At 40.4% G+C, this 22,429-nt stretch overlaps 1 protein-coding gene across 3 annotated transcripts in view; it reads left to right on the top strand.

Moving 5' to 3' along the window:
* The window catches only part of LOC140486450 (single-minded homolog 2), a 93,420-nt gene that overhangs the window by 16,034 nt on the left and 54,957 nt on the right, over positions 1-22,429 (top strand). The window contains exons 1-3 of one of the 3 annotated variants that reach the window (XM_072585633.1): positions 19,244-19,337; positions 21,376-21,458; positions 21,790-21,879. In XM_072585633.1, the coding sequence (XP_072441734.1) occupies positions 21,426-21,458; positions 21,790-21,879 (123 nt within the window). In that variant the 5' untranslated portion in view covers positions 19,244-19,337; positions 21,376-21,425. Of the gene's footprint in view, positions 1-19,243; positions 19,338-20,493; positions 20,954-21,375; positions 21,459-21,789; positions 21,880-22,429 lie in introns of those variants that run through there. The other 2 variants (XM_072585631.1, XM_072585630.1) reach the window with 2 other exon arrangements.

Genomic DNA, 22,429 nt, shown 5'->3' on the forward strand with positions numbered 1-22,429 from the left:
GGAAATTCCTTATCTCATGTGTATAAGAGGACATTGGATGCACGGGCATCCAATCAAATAGTTCATAGAGCTACATTAAACAATACAAACGTCGCAACTTTCTCCAGTAATACAGTATTTTAAAGAAATGTTGAACAGTTAACATTTCGAGTAGTGTCCGAACTAAAGAATGGTCACTGGACTCGAAACGTTAACTCTGTTTCTCTCTCCACAGATGCTGAGTTTCTCCAGCAATTTCTGTTTTAGTGCGACAGTTATACCCTACTTGCCACCGGCTCTAATATCGCAGCCTGTTTCCGGTATTGAACAGATGTCATGCATGTGACACACTGAATGATCAAAACAGGAGTTCGAAATAAGTCAGAGTATCTAGGCACCAGACTAGAAAGCAAGAACCTCGGGGCAAAAAGGCTCTGGAGTATTGTCCAAACCACTGTAGCTTGGCCGAGAACCTGCCAGCTCAGGAAACAACACGTGATTCAATGGCAAGTGACGGAGAGTTCTCCCTGACACTGGCCTAGGATGGGCTCCACTTCAAGTTTGGAGGGGCCCAGTGGCTTAGAGGGAAATTAGGAGGAGAAGAGGATTTAAAATAGCAGAACTGTTTGGAAGAAGAGAGTGGATATGTATGACAGACACATTAACAATCGAAATGCAAACAAAAGGAAAATAAAACTATGGAGGTCATTGATGGGAATGGATTGATCAAAAATATTGGTTTTAAAAGATGGTGAAACTTAAACTGGCGACAATTTTATAATGAATTAAACTGGACAATAAATGTCGATAATAAAACAAAAGGCAATCATGTAGAGCAGGGAAACAGACATTGGGATTAATGAGTCTTGGTGACAGAAAATTGAGGACTGAGAATTAAACATTTAAGGCTGTAATGTTTATTTTAAAAGTAGCAAAGGGAAAGGCAAAGGAGGAATGGCTTCATTTATGTGAAAAGGGCTTTTTGTAACACTTCTTTCTTGAGGTTTGAGAATCACTGATGAGACCAGCCGAATCCTGAATGTCCATGAGAAGATGGTGGCGCACTGCCGTCTTGAACCTCTGCACCCTGTGGTGTACAGGGACACCCACAGCACTGTTTGGAAGGAAGTTGCAAGACCTAAAACCAGTGACAGTGAAGGAATGGCAATGTACTTCCAGGTCAGCTTGGCTTTAAAGAAATTTACACATGGTGGTATGACTGTGCTTCTGCTGCCTTGATCAAATGTAGATCTCTTACAATCAGAAACAAGGGAAGTTATAGTGGAGAACAAAGACCGATTGAATGCATATTTTTGTTCTGTCTTCCAAAGGGAGGAAACAAATAAAAGATGGTGACCACAGGGTCTGAGAGTGAGGAACTGAAGGAAATCAGCATCAATGCTTTTGGGGAAATCGATGCCATTAAAGACTGTTAAACCCCAACAGCACAATAATCTGTATCCCAAGTTACTTAAGGAAATGGCCCTAGAAATAACGGATATGTTGGTGGACATCGTTCAAGATCTATAGATTCTGGGACCATTATGGTTTGGAGGGGAGTTAATGTAACCCCACTATTTAGAGAGAAAACAGGGAATTATAGACCAGTGAGTCTGACATCAGTATAGGGAAATTTCTAGAGTCCATTATATTAAAAAATATTGTAGCAGAGCACTTGAAAAATGTCAGGATTGGATATAGGAGAAAGTGAGGACTGAAGTTCATCAACTTCATGAACACCTTCACCCTGACCTCAAGTTCACCTGGAACATCTTGGACAACTCCCTCCCCCTCCTGGACCTCTCCATCTCCACTTCTGGTAACCGATTCAACACAGACATCTAATTCAAGCTCACTAACTCCCACAACTACCTGGACTATACCTCCTCCAAACCCCCCACTTCACCATTCCCCCCAAAACACTATCCCTAACTTCCAGTTCCTCTGCCTCCACCCTATCTGCTCCCAGGAGGAGCAATTCCACTCCAGAACAGATGGCCTCCCATTTCGAGAACTGCAATTTCCCCTGCCATGTGGTCAACAATGCCCCCCAGCATATCTCCTCCATTTCACACAACCCCGCCCCGAACCCCATCTCTCCAACTGTAACAAGGATAGAGCCCCTATGATCCTCACCTTCCACCCACAAACATCTGCATCCAACACATCATCCTCCACCCTTTCTGCCACCTCCAGTCAGACCCCACTACCAGAGATATATTTCCCTCTCCATCTTTTTCAGCATTCTGTAGAGACCATTCCCTCCATGATTCCCTTGTTAGGTCCCCCTCCACCCACCCCACCAACCCATCCTCCACTCCTGGCACCTTCCTTTGCCACTGCAATAGGTGTAAAACCTGCGCCCACAACTTCCCCCCTCACCTCCATCCAAGGCCCCAAAGGATCCTTCCACATCTAACAGAGATTTTCCTGCTCCTCCAAAATTCTCATCTACTGTGTCAGTTGCACTCGATGTGGTCTCCTCTACATTGAGGTGACAGGCCGTCAACTTGTGGAATGGTTCAGGGAACATTCCGGGACACACACACCCAACAACCCCACTACCCTGTGGTCGACCACTTCAACTCCCCCTCCCAGTCCGCCAAGAACATGAAAGTCCTGGGTCTCCTCCACTGCCAAATCCAAGCCACCCATTGCCTGGAAGAAGAACGCCCCATCTTCCACCATAGGACCTTCCAATCACACAGCATCAATGTTGATTTCACCACTTACTTCATCTCTCTCCCCCCCAATCTATCCCAGATCCAATCTGCTAACAGCACTGCCCTCTTGAATTATGCTATTTGTCCATCTTTCTTCCCACCTGTCTGCTCCACCCTCCCCTCTGGACTATCACCATCATCCCCGACCTTCATCTATTGCCTTCCAAGCTCCCTTACCCCCAGCCCCACCTCCTCCTATTTATCTCTGAGGCCCCTTGGGCTGCCCCCACATTCCTGATGAAGGGCTAATGCCCGAAATGTTGTCTCTTCTGCTCCTCGGATGCTGCTGACCTGCTGTGCTTTTCCAGCACCACACTTTTTGACTCAGGATTGGATGTAGTCAGCATGGATTTACAAAAGGGAAGTCATGCTTGACAAATCTAATCAAATTTTTTGAGGAAGTAACCAGTTACATTGATTAGAAGTAGCCAGTGAAGGTAGTTTATTTGGATTTTTTGAAAGCTATCAGTAAGGTACTAGATAAGATGACAGCATGTAAAATTAAAGCACACAGGAATAGGGGTAGTGGACTATCACAGACAGAGAACCACTTTGCAGACAGCAAACAAAGGCATACATAGATCATTTTCCAAGTGGCAAGTATGACTGGTACAGTACCACAGGGAAGAGACTGGACCCCAGCTATTCACAATATATATTAACGATTTAGATGAGGGAACTAAATATAACATCTCCAAACAAAACAAAGCTGGTTAGCAGGGTGAATTGTGAAGATGCTTCAGTGTGATTTGGACAAGATGAGTGAGTGGGCAAATGCATGGTAGATATAATGTTGATAAATGTCAGAATATCCACGTTGTTAATAAAACAGGAAAGTGCATTGAGACCTGCATGTTTTCATACATCTGTTGCTGAAAGTAAGCAGGCAAATCATCAAATTCCTACAGTATGGAAACAGGACATTCAGCCCAACAAGTCCACACCTGAAGAACAACCCACCCCCTATCCAATCCTTGCAACCCTGCATTTCCCATGGCTAATTCATCTAATCTACACATCCTTGGACACTCTTGGCATTTTAGCATGGCCAATCAAACTAACCTGCATATCTTTGACTGTGGAAGGAAAGGCCAGCACCCAGAAGATACCCACACAGACATAGGGAGAACATGTAAACTCCACACAGACTAGGCTAGAATTGAACCTAGGTTCCTGCTGCCATGAGGCAACAGTGCTAACCACTGAGCCACTGTGCCACCCCTGATGGACCTTCCTAGTGAGAAATAGTCTTCATAGTGAGTGGATTTGAGTACAGGAACAGAGGTGACTTGCCCTCATTGTACAGGGCTTTTTGAGACCACGCTTGAAGCATTGTGTGCAGTTTTGACTTTCTTCTTTGAGGAAGGATGTCCTCGCTGAGGAAAGAGTGCAACAAGGATTTACCAGATTAATTCCTGAGATGGCAGGACTGACAAATGAAGAGCGATTGGATCAGTTAAGACTATATTCATTGGTTTAGAAGAATATGGGGTTATCCTGGAATTCTGTTTCCAACAGCATTATCTATGGTACACGGACCACAGCAGTTCAAGTAGACAGCTCACTACCCTTTAGGGCAACTAGGTACAGGCAATAATTTCTGGGGCAGCCAGCGACACCCATGTCGCATAAGTGAATTTTAAAAAGACCTATAAAAATTCTAACAGTACTAGACAGGATAAATGCAGGAAGGATGTTCCCAGTGACTGGAAAATCCACACCCAAGGCTCACAGTTTAATGATACAGGATAGGCCATTTAGGACTGAAATGAGATGGAATTTCTTCACCCAATAAGTAATTAGCCTGTGGAATTCCCTGCCACAGAAAGTGTTTGGGGCTAAAACATTGAATGCTTTCAAGGACAATTTAGATGTAGACCCTAGGGCTGAAGTGAGCAAAGAGTATAGGGAAAAAGCGGTAACAGGATATTGAGCTGGATGATCAACCATGATGATATTGAATGGTGGACCTATCCTGCTTTTATTTTGAATCATTCTATGTTTCCATGTGCTTTAGGACAGTAGAGGTGGTGTGTTTGAAAGTTGCTTTCAAAGAAGCCTTGGTGAGTTGCCGTAATCTATCCTCTATGTGATATATAATGTTACCACTGTGCATCAGTGGTGGAGGGAATGAATATTGAATGTGGTGGATGGGATTCCAATCAAGTGGGATTTTTTTCTGGTTAATGAGAGCTTCTTGTATGTTTTGGTGCTGCACTCATTTTAAAAAAATAGTGAATATGTTGTCACACTCTAATAATTGCCTTGTAGGTGGTGGACAGGCTTTGTGGAGATCGGAGGTAACATTTTAATCTTGTGACCTATTCTTGTGACCACACTATTTATCTGACTAAACCAGTCCAGTTCCTATTCCATGGTAACCCTGAAGATGGAGGACTGAGCAATGGTAATTCCATTGAATGCTAGGGGACAATGGTTAATGTAATATCTATACTTTGTATTTAAGAAAGCTTACCTTTAAGGACTCCCTGTATTATGTATTGTTTACATTGCAACTCTTCCTGACAGTCAGTCTGCTATACATCTGCAAATTGCATACATACAATCAGTTAGTATTGCTATAATGTATACTTCAGAGCTTATAAAGTGTTTTACTGTTTAAACAGACCAACTGATGCAGATAACCAATTTCTAACAGGACAATAATCATTAGACCATTGTCATTAACATGTCATGGCGAACAGTGGTGATGCTCCAAATAAAATATCATGCTGATATGGCCTATAATGTTTGAACACACAGCAAGTAATTTAATCTTTAGGTAACGCTCCTGGTTGGCAATCATAAATTTTATTAAAGTGTACGAAATGACCCTCAATACATTTCTTTTTGCAGCATTGAAAAGTGATAAAAATATCTTTTGCTAATAAGTAGACAAATCCTTATCAAAGGGTCAGTTTAACTCATTTGAGATTGGCAATTAATCAGGGCGTGTGCCAGATCAATAGCGAGCAAAGAAAGGTCAAAGGTGCATTGGCAGAACATTTTCCACAAAATGTTCTTATTGGAATACAGCACCTCTTCTCCCAAAATTCAGAATGTTTATATAGCATTCAGAGGTATTGTTTCTCGAGTCAAGTGTATGTGATGCAGAAAAACAAGCCGTCAAGATTTGCTAAGTAATTGAGAATGGAGAGCTACACAGGCCTAACACATCAGGATTAACAGTCAAAGAGCAAAATATCCCCAAAAGATATAGACCACATTAAGAGATCAATTCAGACTTAGATTCAATTTCCATATTCAGTGGAAAGGATTCATGTAATTTAGAGAGAAGCTTCAAGAAACTCTTGAGCAGATGCAGAGAAAAGAGCTAATCATGTGATTTTTTTTTCAGGTGGGAACTAGTAAACAAAATTGTTGAGTTGGTGATCATATCCAACTCCCATGAAAGCTTTCTAGAAAGATTTGCTGGACAAACTTGAAACTTATCATGCCAAAGAGTTACTGAACTACAAATTGTCAGATCAACATTCTTGAAAATCAACAAATCTTACAAGTCCGAAGTACAATATTGACACAATCATGAAAGTATATAAAACATGTGGAAGCAGTAAATATAGAAAATGCTGGAGTTAATGTTTGAAGCCAACATTCCTCCTTTTTCCAAAACTGCTGGAAAATCATATTTTTTAAACTGTTAACAACAAGAAGAAGGAGCAAGTAGGACAGGTGGTGAGAGTATCCAAAGCAAAAGTTAAAGGGTACTGCGTATTAGCAGGGGAGAGTTGATGTTAATGATAGGTGTGTTCATCACAAAAATTAGGTTAGCTTTGCTGAATTAGATGGGAAGGTGGGGTGGAATGAACAGGGAGGGCAGTGTTCAGTGTCTGAAATTGTTGAGCCCAATGTTAAGTCCAGAACATTGCAAAGTACCGGAGCAGAAAATAAGGTCCTGATCCTGTAATTTGCACTGGGGCACTGCAGCAGGCCTAGGACAGAAATGTCAGTATGACAGCAGGATACTATTTTGAAATGGCAAGGAACTTAACTATTAGAGTCATTCTTAGAGACAGAGCAGCAATGTTACATAAAGAGGTCACCCAAACTACATTTGTTCTTACAAGTGTAGAGGAGACGGCATTGTGAAAAGTGAATACAGGAGGTTGTAGGAAGTACAAGTAAACCACAGCTTCACCTGGAAGCTGTGTTTGGAACGCTAGATGGGGGGCGGGGGGGGGGGGGGGGGGGGGAGGGGTCAGTAAAAAACATGTGGAAGGTGTAGTCTTCTGCATGCACCAAGGCAATTTTCAACAATTTTACAAGGCATGTGGCAGAAAAAACACTTTCAGACAAGGCACAAGACCAATGGTTGATGCATTCACAAAAAGCCAAGCATTATTCCACACAGATTGCCCATAAGGAATACATCCAAGCTACAGTAAAAACCATCTGGTATCCCACTGAGGTATATACATGAAGTGATCAACAAACTAGAAAGTGATAATGTACATAATGTAGTGAATACATGTTTCACACAGGGTCAAATACCAATATGCAAGCCAACCAAATTCTAATATGCATGTGTCCAACAGACACGGGACGTCATGAAGAAGTCTACAAATTTTTGGCATACAGCAGTTTAGTCAATTTCATTTGCAGGATCAATGGTACTGGAGTGCAAATACAATCAATCCATTTGGTCCTTGCAAATCTCATGGATCGTTGACACTGCTTGACCATCAATTACACTTGGCTTTCTTCTAAATTAGTGGAGTTAAAGTCTCAGCTTTCTCCTGAGGAGAGAAAAATGGAAATTCAAGAGGAAAATGCTGAACAGCTCTGAATAAATCCATTCTTGAGTTTGACTTGGAGGTGCTGGTGTTGGACTGGGGTGGACAAAATTCAAAATCACATGACACCAGGTTATAGTCCAAGTAGTTTATTTGGAAGCACTAGCTTTCGGAGCATCGCTCCTTCATCAGGTGGTTGACCACCTGATGAAGGAGCAGTGCTCTGAAAGCTAGTGCTTCCAAATAAACCTATTGAACTATAACCTGGTGTTGTGTGGTTTTTAATTCTTGAGTATAATATCTCTGAGATGATGAAGTATTGAGGAGATACTCTGCTCAATTAACAAAGGCGAAGGAAAAGCTGAAAGAGAAAGAAAGTAACCCGAATTAACCAGAAGCTCTGTATCATCAATCCAATCAAAATAATGTCAGGTTACTCGAAGATCTTGAGTGACTCACACATACAATAGATCAAACTCAGCAGAAGCAGCAACAGAAATATCAGCTTACATTCAAAGCAATACTGGAGAAGATGACAGGCTGAAATAAAAACAGGTAGATGTGGACTGCACTTAAAACAAGGAGCAGAAAATGAGTTATGAGACAGTCCTCTTAGAATATATGCCAATAATGATGTTCTAGTGGGAAAAAAAACTCAAGCAGGGTCAAAGAGGAAACTGAATAACCACTGAAATGGAAGAGGTCCAGGCTTACTAAAAACACTAAAGAGAAAAAAGAAGTTGGACAGTTATTAAAGGAGGTTGTAAAAAATAAATATTCTGGACCAACAAAAGGTGAAAATTTTGATTGAATTAGCAGAATCCAGAGTGTAAAAACAGAAGCCTCAAAATTAACTGAAAGATCTTAAGAAGGAAAGCAATACATTCCATGGAGATGTGAACAGCTTGAGAACTGCAATCAGTCAGTGATTAATCTGGAGCAAATCTTAGCTGTAGTTCTTCAAGGTAAGCATAATTCTGGAATGGCATTTACTGTCCATGAAAGAAAAATTTGATAACACAAATGACAAACTATATCATTCATTACTGTGGAAATCAATTGTACTTCCAGATAAAGTTACCATTACAAAATCTGAGTGTATCAACAAATTACCTAGACATTGTAGGGACTGTAAAGCTTAATTGATAATGCACAGACCAATTTTATTTGGAAAGGAAGATGTTATATGTATATCTCACATTTAAAGGAGCTCACCCTTCATGTATTCCTGAAATGCATGTAAACAATATTGAGATTTTTTTTGGTAGTTAGTCTGCTCTTGGTCTGCAAGCTGCAATCTGCACTTTTACCTCATCTCGGGAGTTCAGGTATTTTATCTATGTTTGGAACAGGCCTGTAATGAGGTCAGGGGTTTAGTAGCGCTGTAGCACCCTGTGTGTCATTGGGCTGCTTATGGCTGTGGAAGTGCTACTTAATGGTACTGTCATTGATCCCTTCCATTAGTTTGCTGATGACCAAAGGTTAACAATTAGGCAGTAATTGGTTGAGTTGGATCTGTTGTCCTTTTTGTGGGCTGGAAACACCTGGGCATTTTCCAGACTCCAGTTAGATTCCATTATTGTAACTACACTGTAACAACTGGCGAGAGCTTTGGTTCGTTCTGGAGCATGGTCTCTGAGCCTTTGCAGTGTCCAGTGCCTTCATCTCTTTACTAATATCTTGTAAAGTGAATTAAATTATTTGAACACAGGCACATGTGATGCTGACAGCCTCCAGAGAAGGGCGATATGAATCATCCATTTGATCCCTTTGACTGAAGATGGTTGCAAATGCTTTGTTTTTTTTGCACTGATGCTCTGTGTCCCCAAACTTTGAGGATGGGGATATTTGTGGAGGCTTCTCTGTCAGAGGATTGTTTAATTGTCCACCATCATTCATGACTAGAATTAGCAGGACTACAGAATTTAGTTCTGAACTGTTGGCTGTGGGATCCCATATCTCTATTTGTCGAATCATGTTTCTACACTTTGACATTCCACGTATTGTACCAGGTTGTGACCATATGCTTTGGTCTACCTGGTTTGTCCTCCTGCATGCGTTTTTAAACCAGAGGCAAATCCCCAGCTGCCAAGGTGAACCTTGAGCCCATGATCACAGAAGTATTAATCCAGGTCTCTGGATTATTAGCCGAGTGAAATTCCACTATAGCACTAACTCACTTTGGTCATAGTAAAAAAGGGGTACAACAATCAGGAACATAGAAGCAGAATCCATTCAAGCAGGAATAAATGGTCATGATAGATTAATCTCATTAAAGTTCACCTAATAGCAGAAGGAAGGCAGGGAAAGAAATATAATGCCATATTAATGAATTTAATAAAACCTGCAGGATAATAATCATGGAGAATTTGAAATATCCTGGTAATAATTGAATAGATGGGATGGGTAAAGGGGATAAGGGAATATGTAAATAATATGTAAAAAGGTCACCCAGAGAAGATTTGTTGATTTTTTTTTCATTTATTCAGTGGCACTGGTTGGGCGAATATTTGTTGCTCATATATAATATGAGGTCCCTGATTGGGGCTGTTGTTCTGGTCCAATCATGGAGCCATGACTGCCAGATGTAAACAGGAGTGTCAGAGGTTCTGTTCGCATTGAGAGCTGGCTCTGAGGAAACCAGACCAGTGTCGAGTGCTATACACATATAAGTAAAGGGTGTCAGGATACCAGCCTCTGTGAGGTTATATCAGTACATAGGGACATAAGAATATAAGGAACAGGAACAGGAGTAGGCCATCTGGACTGTCGAGCCTGCTCTGCCTTTCAATAAGAACTTGACTGATCTTTTCATGGACTTAGTTCCACTTAGCCACTCGTTCAATGTAACCCTTAAATCCTTTACTGTTCAAAACTCTATCTTTGCCTTAAAAACATTCATTGAGGTAGCTTCAACTCCTTCACAGGGCAGGAAATTCCACAGATTCAAAACCCTTGGGTGAAGAAATTCCTCCTCAATTCAGTCCCAAATTTGCTCCCCTTTATTTTAAGGGTATGTTTACTAGGTCTAGTTTCATCTGTCAGTGGAAGCAACCTCCCTGCTTCTATCTTATCTTTTCTCTACATAATTTTATATTTTTCTTTAAGATCCCTCCTCTTTCTTCTATTGAGTACAGTCCCAGTCTACTCAATCTCTCCTCCTAAATCAACACTCTCAACTCTGGAATCAATCCAGTGAACCACCTCTGCACCCCCTCCAGTGCCAGTACATCCTTTCTCAAGTAAGGAGACCAAAACTGTACACAGTACACCAGGTGTGGACTCATCAGCACCCGATACAGCTGCAGCATAAGCTCTCTATGTTTAAACTCCATCCCTCTAGCAATGAAGAACAACATTCCATTTGCCTTCTTAATTACCTGCCACACCAAAAAACCAATTTTTTGTGATTCATGCACAGAATACCCAGGTCCCTCTGCAGAACAGCTTGCTGCAATTTTTCACCCTTTAAATAATGGTCCATTTTGCCGTTATTCTTATCAAAGTGGATATACAGCTATAGATGTCAGATTTCTTTCCCTAAAGGACTTAAGTGAACCAAATGGGTTTTTCTTTTACAGAAATTGACAGTGGTTATATAGTCATTATTATACTAGCTGTTTTGTTTTGAATCTAGATTTTTAAATTTTGAATAAATTCAAACCTCACCATCTATCATGAGGAGATTTGAATCCAGGTCTGCAAGGGTTAGTTCGAACAGTTCAGAACGAATTAAACATCTAGAAGTTATTGTCCAAAACACAGTATGTTTTAAGATAATGACAGGGAAGGACATATAAACAGCAAAAATACAAAATAGTAGAATGGAAAATAGCTGATTTTGAGTGGCTGAGAATATAACTTGGGAAATAAAATGTGCAATACATTAGCAAACAATAATGTAGAACAATGGCAAACAAAATGGTATTTAATAGAGTTCAGGAAAATGTATTGACTGAAAGGGGAAGAAAAAACTAAATATTAAAGACACTGCATGGATGAATAAAGACATAATGAAAGAATTTTAGTTAAGGAAAGAGATATACATAGCGAGATATGAAGAGAAGAGAGAATGCAGAGACATTAGCAGAGAAATTTTTAAAAGAAAACAAAAAGGAAATCTGGAATTAAATTACCAAGGATCATAAAGCAAGATTGAGATGGGAACATGACCATTAAGAGATAATCAAAATAACACAGAAGACTTTGGTAAAGAAATAGCAAGCAAATTAAATAATTCTTCTTCTTTGGTAATTACCAGGGCAATAGAACAGGTAGACATTAGGTGATGAGATGAATAATGAGATAAGTGCATGTGAAATAAATATGAAAATAATCAAACTCCACAAGAAATCACCAGCTGGTCTATAGGGATTATATCCATGCATTTTAAAATAATCTTGGCAAGCAATAACAGAGGCATTATTACACAATATTTGTAGTGCCAGAGGACTGACAGTTAACATAATTCCTATACCTAAGAAGGAGAGCAGGATATACTAATGGAATAATGACTAGTCAGTTTAAAATCAGTGACAGGTAAAATGCCTGAATCCCTGCTAAGGAAGCTAATCAAGAAAACAATTAGAAAGAAAAATATAATAATCAATAGCACAGTTTTCAAAAAGGAAGCATCTTATGTGTCCAATCTTATTTATTTTAGAAGAGATGATAGTGAAAAGGGACGGTAGCAATGCAGTAGATGTAATTTAGAATTAGGAATTGAATTTCTAAATGTGTGAATGACTATCAATTTAGAAGCATTGGTCAATACTGAGGACGACAGTAACAAATTACAGGAAGACAGGTAAAAAATGAAAAATTGCCAAATAATTCGCAAATGGAGCTCAGTGCAGATAAATGTATAGCATAGCATTTTGAGAAGGAAGATGGTGAATTGTGAGTCTAGTGGGACAAAGGAATTTTGAAGTATAAAGGCACTAATCACTAAATGCTACATCAAGGTTAATGAGGCCATACATGAGCAAGCCAAGCAATAGAAGAGCCTTTCAAGAGCAAAAGAATTGAAAAGTAGGTAAGTTATACTTTAGTTAAACTATATTTAGAGTACTGTGCACATATTTGGTCATCACTAGGAAGTTGGAGAGGGTGTAGGGAAGATTTCCAAAGATGATGCTGGAGATACTTTCATTATCTCAAGCTCAGCTATTCCAGTGCACACTTAGCTGGGCTCCCATATTCCACTATCCATAAATGTGAGGTCATTGTGGTTGTGTTTTGACTCACAGGAAGTCATGTTTACTTATCACCTTGTGTTTGAAGACCTACATTGACTTCTAGGAAAGCAATTTCTTGATTTTTCAAATTCTTATTCTTATTTTCAGTTGCATCCCAGGCCTAGTCTTTGCCCTTGCCTATCTCTATTTCCTCCAACCCAACAAACCTCTAACATGTTTGCTCTCAACTAATTCTGGCCTCTCGTGCATTTCCATTTGTGATTGCTGCACTCTTGTTGGCCATGCCTTCAGTTGGTGTGGCCCCCTGCTCTAGATTACCTTCTGTCATCTGCTGTCCATCCAGTCAATTCAGGGTTATGGGTCTGAACTATGGCATCATGAGACTGAACATGATGCTCTCGACCTGCAGATATTTGGATATATGGAGCAGGACACCTCACATGGTGATGGGACCTGGACTGCAGGATTTTCTTCCTTTCCTCTCCTTCTGCCTTACCATTAAGGTGTTTACACTCAAAGCAAATAGTTTAAAAGATGTGTGGCAGCGATTTGAACAATTTGTAGAAGCTCCTGTCAGTAGAGAGTTTCAGAGAGTTTTTGTATCAGCTTTTTCCCTCCCTATACCTCTCCATTGCTACATCTCTCTGCCTTACTTACTTCCTTTAAGACATTCTTTATAAGTTATCTTTCTGACTAAGCTTTTAGTTTATTTGAATTAATGGGTGCGTACATAGTTTAGTTTCATAATTTGTTTTATACTGCTGCTGCCATGCACCTTGACATATTTTGTTAAATTAACTATATAAATTTAAGTCATTGTAACAGAAGCATGAGGAAAGGAATAAAATTTTCTTTAAAGTCAATTTTCTCAAAAATGGGTGACCTAATAGAGGGTTTTAAATTAGGAAAGGCACTGAAATGTTTGGATAAAACCAAAATAAAATAGTTCATGAAAAATCCAATTGCAAATTGAGGAGAAACGTTTTTATACAAAGAATGATGAATATGTAGAGATCACTGCAATCAAGAGTGGATGTTGCAAACTGTATGGATGTATTTAGGAGATAGGCAAACAAGTAAATGAAAAAAAGGGAATTGACAAGTAGGCTTATAGATTTTATTAAAAGTCTAATTTATTTCTCATCTCTAAGTAGCATTGTGCAGATATTGCTGGGGGTACCTACAACTGACGGTTTCATGGGCCATTTCAATGATATAGTTAGATAGATTTAAATGAGGTAACATGGGAGCACAAATGTAGCATGGATCTATTGCTTCAAAATGGACTGTTTTTGTTCTATATATCCCGTGTATTCTTGTGTCGACACAGTTAGAATACTTTGTACAGTTTGGTTCATTGCATCAGGGAAGGGGTCTGATCACAGAAGAGATGGTACAAAGGAAATTTGTGAGTATGTTGTCAGAAATATGGCTTTTGTTCAGATGGAAAGTTTGGGTAGGCTGTGTTTGATTTCTTTAAAACAGAGAAAGTTGAGGGGAGATTTAAAATGGCTGATATATTTATGAGGGGCCTAGATAGGAAGGACTAATTTTAGTTAGCAGCGAAATTAATACCCAGGAAATGAATTCAAATAATTGGTGAAAGGACAGGATATGAATTGAGGTGTAATTTTTTTTTGTTACCCAGACAGTGGTAGAGGTCAGAAATTATAGTAGAGACAGAAAGTCTCATTGGATTAAAAAATAAGTTTGATATATACTTGAGGTGTAATAGTCCACTAAGATGTGGACAAGAGCTGCAGGGTGGGATTAGACTGGATAGCACTTCTTGTCCAACACAGTGGATCCAATGATTTCCTACTATGTCATAAACTTATATTTCAATGTGTACCATCAGATTTGGAGACAATTAATTGGCTAAACTGGGGAATTCATTTGGAGCTAGATAACAGTGAATAAGCATGACGTGTATTTTTCAAAATAACAGGACGTTTCCGGAGTTGTGGCTTTTCACAGCAATTACAACTTAGTTGAATGAAGGAATAGTGAGCTAAAAATCTAACTTTGTTGATGACATTGAATTAGGTGGCACAGTAAATAAAGTGGGCAGGAGCAGAAAGTTGCAATGAACTTTGATAGATTAATCGAATGACTAAAACTGCAATAGATGGGTTCAGTGTAGAAAAATATGCAACCACCGATGTTGCACCCAAAAATACATTAAAATACTTGTAAACTGTGAGAACTTTTGATCTATTGTAAGTTTTAAATTAATTTTGGATAATTTTAGAGTTGTTCAATTTGTTTGAGTACACTGAATTACCAAATTTCAAAGTAACCTCTTCAAATTCTATAGTTTAAATATTCCAGGTTCAACAGAGATATAACATCAGCCAAGGCAAGAAACAGAAATTTTGCAAGAAACTTAACAGTTCCAGCAGCAAGATGACTGGGTTAACTAATTATGTATACTCTTTAAAAGTTTAATCAAGTTTCATCTAACAACTAAAAACTAATTAAGAAACAAACAAAAGACACAAAAATTATACTTAACTGAAATACAAGATGGACTTCAAACTGAATCCAGAACCTAATCTTTGGACAGGAAACCTCTTCATTTCTCAAATCAAAACACCTCAAGTTTTCATGCTGACAAAGTTACTGGTGAACTAGCCCTGAAAACTGACAAAACTCACACAGAAATCCCTGGCTAACTATAGCCCCTACACATCATTCTAAACCCAGTCAGGGGTACTTCATACCTTACTTCATCTCCCCTCAGGATACTTGGAGTTCTCAAAACATGGTTCCTGGAACCCTTACTGTAACCCTCTCTTAAGTTAAAAGTTATGCTATGAATGTGGGTAATGCTTAATTTGATTGGATTTTCCTAAGCTTGACCTCTCACTCTAAGACAATATAGTGTTGCACAATCTTCACCTTATTTAAAACATACAGTATCCCAATCATTACCATATATGTGCATTCTCTATGCAAGGATAATCATGACTGACAAGAAATAGTGGGAAACAACTTTTCTCTTTCATTCTCAGAGTCTGGTTGATTTGCACAGAAATTATTTTTTAAATGTAGCTATTAAGACCTATTAATAAAAATATATGACAATACAAATTTTATTCACTGGTAATTATTTGTTAGTAATTTTTCTATCACAGGATAATTGAGGAGTTACTGTTTCTGTCTGCCACTCATAATTATCAGCCTTCTTGGACTGTTAACTATGGCACAATATAAATGGAGCAATGTAATGACAATTTGGCATCTGGGCCTTGTTAGACCACTAAAATACACATAAAAGCAAAGTAGCATGGATACTGGAAATATGAAATTAAAACAAATTATTCTTGAGAAACTCAGCAGGTCTAGCAAAAGCTAGTAATAAGCTTGGAATCATGCAGTAACTAACTCAACTCTTGACTTCCCAAAGTCTGTTCACAACCTTCACAGTACATGTCAGGGGTGTGCTTGAATAGTCCCACCTACCTAAATGAGTGCAACTCCAACAGCACTCAAGAGGCTTCATACCATCCAGGACAAAGCACCTTGATTGGCAACACACCTCAAACATTCATTCCCTCCTTCAACCACACACGATACATTCATTCCCTCCTTCATTCACGCATGATAACAACAGTGAACACCATCTACAAGATGCACTGCAGAAACTCACCAGGCTTCTTTGACAGCACCTTCCAAATCCATAACTGCAACATTTCTGAAGAAGATTCATATCAAACTTGAAATGTTATCTGTTTCTCTTTCCGCAGATGCTGACAGACCTGCTGAGTTTCTGTAGCATTCTCTGTATTTGTTCCATGACCATTACCATCTAAAACAACAAGGGCACAAGTAAATGGGAACACTACCACCTGCAAGTTCTCACCTAAGCCACTCCCATCTTGGGAACAATATATTATTGTTCTTTCACTGTGCCTAGGTCAAAATCCTGGAACTTCCTCCCTTTGGCTCTATCTACACCAAATGGACTGCAGCAGTTCAAAAAGGCAGCTCACCAGCGCCATGGTGGCATGGTGACTCAGTGGTTAGCAGTGCTGCATTGCAGCACCGGGGACTTGGGTTCAATTCCCACCTTGGGCGACTCTCTGTGCGGAGTTTGCACATTCTCCCCATGTCTGTGTGAGTTTTGTCTGGGTACTCCAGTTTCCGCCCTCAATCCAAAGGTGTGCAGGTCAGGTGAATTGGCCATGCTAAATTGCCTGTAGTGATAGGTGCATTATTCAGGAGTAAATACAGGGTAGGGGAATGGGTCTGGCTGGGTTACTGTTTGGAGGGTCAGTGTGGATTTGTTGGGCCAAAGGGCCTGTTTTCATACTGTAGGGAATCTAATCATTTCAACTGCAACTAAAGATGGGCAACAATTGCTCACCCAATGAAGCCCACATGAAGCCAAAAAAACTGCATCCAATTCTGGACACTGCACCTCAGAAAGAATTGATTGGTCTTGGTGAGGGTGGATGGTGAATGTTCATCTGGTGAGGGCAGGGGGAAGCAGATCTTACAAAATGCAAAAATCAACACTAGTTTATAATCATCAGCTGTAAAGTAAGATTAGGTGGTTGTTTTGTAATTCTTTGAAGGTATGTAATGATACATAGACTCAATTCTCTATTTTCGGCTTTGTTTGTATTTTGTTTTAACATTCTGATGGGAACATACTGAATGCTAGCGATGCGCAATAATGCAAGTGGAGGCCCCACGTTTGCACAGGAGAGTTGGCAATGAACCACAGACAATTCTGGTGTTGCAGGGCGGCTTGGAGCCGAGGATCCACCTCCCAGTATAGAATACAGCACCTCTGTCCCTGTAACAGTGGAAAAATCCACATTGCTGTAAGTGTCACGCAAAGCAGCTGTCAATTATTAAAAGTCTACTCGCATCCTGATCGATTCTAAAATCTTATTAGCCAGACAAGTTTTTCAGAGAAGTGTTTCAAATTATTGGACCACCAAATGCAGCTAATCTAGACGCCTGTAATGGAAAGACCCAGAGGTTATATTGGAGCAATAATCCATACAGCGTTATGAATAGAATGTCCCAAAATTAATTACTCACCTTCCAGTTTGTAATAAGTGCTGGACTCATTCTGAAGAAGCAGCAATAACAGGAAAATCGCTGACATTTTCATCTATCACAAATCTTGTCTATTGACAGACTTCAAATGTTCCCTGCACCCGACGCCTACCCGTCATTAAATTTTCACGGCTTGTATTTTTACATTTAATTCAAAGCTATGTCTATTTTAAACTTGGATAGAGGAAGGACTGACAGGGGGAAAGCCTGCATTGGATAATCTTAGTTTTTGTTGCAAAGTAAAATCTTGAATCCCAATCCATTTAAGATTCAGATAGAGCATCACACAGCGTACGGTCTTTCTAATAGTATGCCTTTTATTATTACTAAGAAATCCCATCAATCCTGAAGAAGCATTATGAGCAGGATGTAACTGAATCCCCATAAGCCAAACAGTTAGAAAAACACCGATAAACACACACATCTCGTGGCAACAAGAGACTGAAGTTCTGGAAGAACACCAGCAAATACTGGCATTCCTCAGCAGGTCTGGCAGGAGCTTTACGAGGGTGGGGTGGGGAGGGGGGTACAGTTAACCTGTCTGGATGGTGAGAATTCTTCTGACCCCACAGTAACGATAAGAAGAAACATCAACTTTGTAAATAAATACTCATTAACTTGACGTAGAGCGAGCCACTGCATCTTTTGTAAAGCAGTAAGGCTATCGAGCAGTCATTTCAGTCATCAAGCTCAATGCCCTATGTGAAGAGGGTTGCCTGCTCCCTGGCTGTGGGTTAACTAATAAAGACCAACGCTATCGAACTGGAGATGGGAAATATGTGTAAACCTAGAGTATACACCCACACACACCCACATACACACACATAAACACACCCACACACATACACACACATACACACACACCCACATACACACACACACCCACATACACACACATAAATACACATACACATGCACGCACACCCACACACCATACATACACACACAAACATACACACACATACATACACACATACATGTGTAAACCTAGAGTATACACACACGCACACATACACACACGCACACCCACTCCCACACACATACATACATGTGCGAACCTAGAGTACACACACTCGCACACATACACACACATACATATACACATACACATACACACACACACAATCGTGAGTGTAAATGTGACCGGCAAGATGTACAAACCATAGACTGCATACAAATGCAGATAAACAGCACCAGGCTAAACAGAAGACGCCCATTAAACATTCTGTGCTGTCAGTGGGCAACCAAACGGATATACTCCATAAAAACATGGATGAGATTGTCCATCCCATCTGTAAACATACATCACTATAGCACCCACGGGTCTACATATATATAACTTCTTCAAGTGCATACCGACTGTTATCTTCCTGCACTTTACAACTTCTCTCAACCTATCAGAAACCTCCCGGAAACACGCGGAGATTTGACACTGGTCTTCATCGGGCTTCCGTCTGCAAGCGGTAGCAGGCAGCAGCTCAGCATTTCGCCGACCAGCAAGTGCAAAGGACAAATCTGATCTTCTGAGGAAAGGTCACCAGAACCGATACGTCACCTTCGATATCTCTTCACAGATGCTGCCAGACATGCTGAGCTTTTCCAGCAACACGGTTTGGTTTTTGAATATGATGTAGAGGTGCCGGTGTCGGTCTGGGATGGAAAAAGTCAGAAGTCACACGACACCAGGTTTACTTAAAATCAGTCGGAAAGCTTGACATTTCAAATAAACCCGTTGGACTATAACCTAGTGTCGTGTGACTTCTGACAAAGAAAAAATAGGCACTTGGAGGACTGTGTGTGGACCTGGATGTTTTCAGAGTAAAGAAGACTGCTCAAATTATTAAAGGAAGCTCTGCTAATATTTCTAAATTGCAAGGGTGTGAGGTAGGGAGTTGGTATCGGAGGTTAAGAGGCGACGGACGCTCTGTGTTGGAGAAAGATTTCACCTCAGAATTTCCCTTATTCAGTTGCTGTGAAGCACACAGTGTTCCCATACATTACTGTAGTCGCAGTCACACGTGTATGAGTAAGCCTGTTTTTGATAGGATTCATCTCTAATAAATCAGTTAGATTCGGAATCTAAGGTAATCCGTTCGGAGTTTATTTGGAGGAGAGGTGGTGATTTAGGTGTGATTTCTTTTTCTCTGCTACCACACAGCTCAGGGGACTGACCAACCTGGAGATCGGAATTACATGTTGCAATCAGTCTGATAGGATTTGTGGTGGAAGTGTATCAAAGGGCAAAGGGGCGTGTAAGGAAGTGAAACGGGCCATTCTATCGCTGCTCCACGTCAGTCAACTGTCATCTATTTTTATTCACAAATCAGAGTGAATTTGGTGTCAGATGTGACTATAATTCTTGGCCCACATAAAACAAGTGTACATCCCATACGCATCCCATGGGTAGTGGTAAAATCATGTAAATATACATTAGCATGTCTCATCGTCACAACTACATCGGAATGGTGTATATCTGCAGATAACATATATTCAGCTTGTTACATCGCTTCTATCCATATTCACACAAATACAACATATGTACTAAAAGCTTAAATGCATGCGTGCACAGCAACACGTAAGGCAGGGCACTAACTCAAACAGATACAGAATTAAAAATCACACAACATCAGGTTATAGTCCAACAGGTTGATTTGGAAGCACTCACTTTCGGAGCGCTGCCCCTGAAGAAGATGATGACCTGATGAAGGAGCGACGCTCCGAAAGCTAGTGCTTCCAAATCCACCTGTTGGACAATAACCTGGTGTTGCGTGATTCTTAACTTTGTCCACCCCAGTCCAACACCGGCTCCTCCACACCATCAAATATATACGGCACTCACAAAAACTTGCCCTTGCGTAGCGCCTTTCACGACCTCTGAATATCACAAAAAGAATCGATTCTTTTTAAAATAAGTTTACTTGTTGTAAATGAAAGAAACTAGTCAGTGAGTTTGCACCGCACGCTTTCTCAAACAACGGTGTGGTAACGATCAGATAGTTTGCCTGTTGTGAAAGTGATTGAGGGATGAAAACACAGGCGCCACGGAATAATTGCTGTGCTATCATTCCGAATACGGGGACAGGAACCTTACCGACCACACCAAATAGGCATTTTTGCCTCAGACAATGCAGCACACTCCCTCCTAAAACTGCATAGAACTGTCGATTTAAGTTATATTCTGGCCCAAGTGTCTGGAGAGAGACTTGAATTCTCAAGCTTCTGAAAGGTGAGTGCTACCTTTGAGTCATTGCCAACTTTAAATGCTAATCACCGATAGAACACATAGTGCACACGGCGACCACACCAACAAACATATCACTCAAACCTCACCACAGTGTCGCAGGCTCAGAGACAGCCGCAAAGTGACAGTTGTTAGGGAATGAAAAGAAACTGTGGAGAGTACGAAACCCAATGTTCTGCGGGGGAAGGGGGGGTGTCAGCAAACAATATAAACCGGTGGAGAAACACTTTGAAGCGTTGTTACATTCAAGACGGAGAGGAATTCACTGGTTATTGCCAGAGATCAGCCATCGACTTGTTGAAACTTTAAACTGTCTTGTCAGGTTAATGCAGTCGTTCGTTCGTATCAGCAGTTAATAACTGACATGGTTTTGGGATTTGCTCATGTACTTGGTGTTTCTTATTCAGGTCTGGGAGACGCCTGGGGACAGTCCAGTCGCCTAAGTCCTTTGGACAATATGGCAAGAGAATTGGGATCCCACTTACTTCAGGTAATGGAACTTAACACACAGACGCATACCGATTCTAGGTAGAGAATGATGCGATAAGAAGTGCAGCAGAGTAAGGGAGAGATCGTTTCACTATCCCTTGCTCAAAGCCCCCCTCCCCCAAACTCCATTCAATACAGCGTTCCTTCCCTCTCGTTTCCAATCCCTTTTTGCTGCAATGAAATGCTTTGGATTACGGCAACGTCTGGGTAACCTGGTGAACATAAAAGTTCAGGGAATTGTGTACCGTTGCAGTAACGGAAGTAATTGCCACTATCGTAAAATAGACGGACTTACGGATGTTTTCCTTCATTTTTTTCTGTTCCGTTTTCAGACTCTAGACGGATTTGTTTTTGTAGTCGCGTCCGACGGTAAAATCATGTACATTTCGGAAACTGCATCCGTCCATTTGGGCTTGTCCCAGGTAAGGAGTCAAATCTTCAGAACCTCTTTGAAATGTATCGTACCCACGTCCAGCATGGACTCGATAGGTCGAGTGGCATCTATCTGTGACTGTAATGACTCCATGACTTCCAACGACATGCTTTTAGTAAGAAATTTGAAAGAAGTCAAATGTGCGTCCAAACAGCAAGTGTAAAATCGTTTTGGGTCAGCGTATAAACCACCTTTTTTGTGAGACAGGGGAGTAAGGTGAACAGTAGGACCTGGGTTTGAGTTCTACGGGGAGGCTGGGTGGACTAGAACTTTTTCACTGGAGCATAGGAGGTTGAGGGTTCTGTTTTAAAATCATGAGCGGTGTAAATAAGGTGAATGACAGGTAACTTTTCCATCGGGTAGGGAATGTTAAGACTAGCGTGCATATTTTTAAGGCGAGAGGAGAAAGATTTAAAAAGGAAATGAAGGACAACTTTTTTAACACAGAGAGTGATTCTTGTGTGGAATGAGTTGCCAGAGAAATTGATGCGGGCACAGTTGAAAAGGCATTTGGATAAGTACATGAATAAGTAATGTTT

The sequence above is a fragment of the Chiloscyllium punctatum genome, chromosome 15, assembly GCF_047496795.1.
Source record: "Chiloscyllium punctatum isolate Juve2018m chromosome 15, sChiPun1.3, whole genome shotgun sequence".
Lineage (NCBI taxonomy): Eukaryota > Metazoa > Chordata > Chondrichthyes > Orectolobiformes > Hemiscylliidae > Chiloscyllium > Chiloscyllium punctatum.